General features: G+C 38.9%; 1 protein-coding gene across 1 annotated transcript; it reads left to right on the top strand.

The window, feature by feature from the left end:
• Positions 1 to 359: 359 nt before the first annotated feature.
• LOC115306790 (olfactory receptor 4C12-like) lies at positions 360 to 1,274 on the top strand. Its single transcript, XM_029957354.1, has one exon. The coding sequence runs from the start codon at positions 363 to 365 to the stop codon at positions 1,272 to 1,274; it is 912 nt and encodes a 303-aa protein (XP_029813214.1). The 5' UTR covers positions 360 to 362.
• The last annotated feature ends 72 nt before the right edge of the window (positions 1,275 to 1,346 follow it).

Genomic DNA, 1,346 nt, shown 5'->3' with positions numbered 1-1,346 from the left:
AGAGGAAATACATATATATTTGGGTATTCTAAATATGCCCCATATATGGCTACATCATGGATTGGCTCTTCCAAATTAATGCATGGTATTTTTCTTTTCTGATTTTAAAGATTACATAGTCTTGTAGAAAATTAAAACAAATCAGGAAATTATAAAGAACAAAAAAAATACTACCTTTATTGTCACTTGTAAGAATATAAAAAATGAAATCGTTGATATGGCTTTGTGCTTACTTTCGGTTTCTGTAAAACTACAAAAGATAAGGCATTACATGAACATTTATTCATTAGGAGAAGGCATCATTATTGAGGATGAGTATGACTTTCTTTTCAGGGAAGTCACTTGTCACCTGAACTGAATTGATGGAGAAGATGAATAATGTGACAGAATTCATCCTCCTGGGCTTGACTCAAAATGTGGAACTTCAGAAATTCTCATTTGTTGTGTTTTTAATTGTCTACTTGGTCACCTTGGCAGGCAACCTGCTCATCATGATCACCATCAGTACCAGTAGAGCTCTCGAAACCCCCATGTACTTCTTCCTGTCTTACTTGTCCCTTATAGATGGCTGCTGTTCTTCCTCCATGACCCCTAAAATGCTCGCTGACACTCTTACTGTGAGAAAAATCATCTCTTTTACAGGATGTATGACCCAAGTCTTTACTGAACATTTTTTTGGTGCTGCTGAGATTATCCTTCTCACAGTAATGGCTTATGACCGTTATGTGGCCATCTGCAAACCCTTGCACTACACGACCATCATGAGTCACCAGGTGTGTAGCCTCCTTGTAGGAGTGGCCTGGGCGGGAGCCTTTGTCCATGCAACCATTCAGATCCTCTGCACAGTCTGGCTGCCTTTCTGTGGCCCCAATGTCATAGATCATTTCATGTGTGACTTGAACCCTTTGTTGAAACTCGTCTGCATGGACACTCATACGCTTGGTCTCTTTGTTGCTGCCAACAGTGGGTTCATCTGTTTGTTAAACTTCCTCCTTTTGATGGTTTCCTATGTGGTCATCTTGCTCTCTCTAAAGACCTATAGCTTGGAGGGGAGACGCAAAGCCCTCTCTACCTGCGTCTCTCACATCACTGTGGTCATTTTGTTCTTTGTGCCCTGCATATTTGTGTATCTGCGTCCAGTGATCACCTTTTCCATTGATAAAGCTGTGGCTGTATTTTATACCATGATAACTCCTATGTTAAACCCTTTAATTTATACGTTGAGAAATTCAGAGGTGAAAAATGCTATAAAGAAGCTCTGGATCAAAAGGTGACTTCAAAGGAAAAATAATCACAACAGCATAAAATGACTTCATCTTTTATTTTTATTTATTATTTATTTATTT

This window comes from Suricata suricatta, chromosome 11 (assembly GCF_006229205.1).
Source record: "Suricata suricatta isolate VVHF042 chromosome 11, meerkat_22Aug2017_6uvM2_HiC, whole genome shotgun sequence".
Taxonomy (NCBI): Eukaryota; Metazoa; Chordata; class Mammalia; order Carnivora; family Herpestidae; genus Suricata; species Suricata suricatta.
Note: the sequence above shows the minus strand (reverse complement) of the source record. Positions and strands in the feature narration are given on the sequence as shown.

Bases quoted from the DNA above. Each gene is read 5' to 3' on its own strand.
- LOC115306790 (XM_029957354.1), top strand. From the start codon at position 363: ATGGAGAAGATGAATAATGTGACAGAATTCATCCTCCTGGGCTTGACT.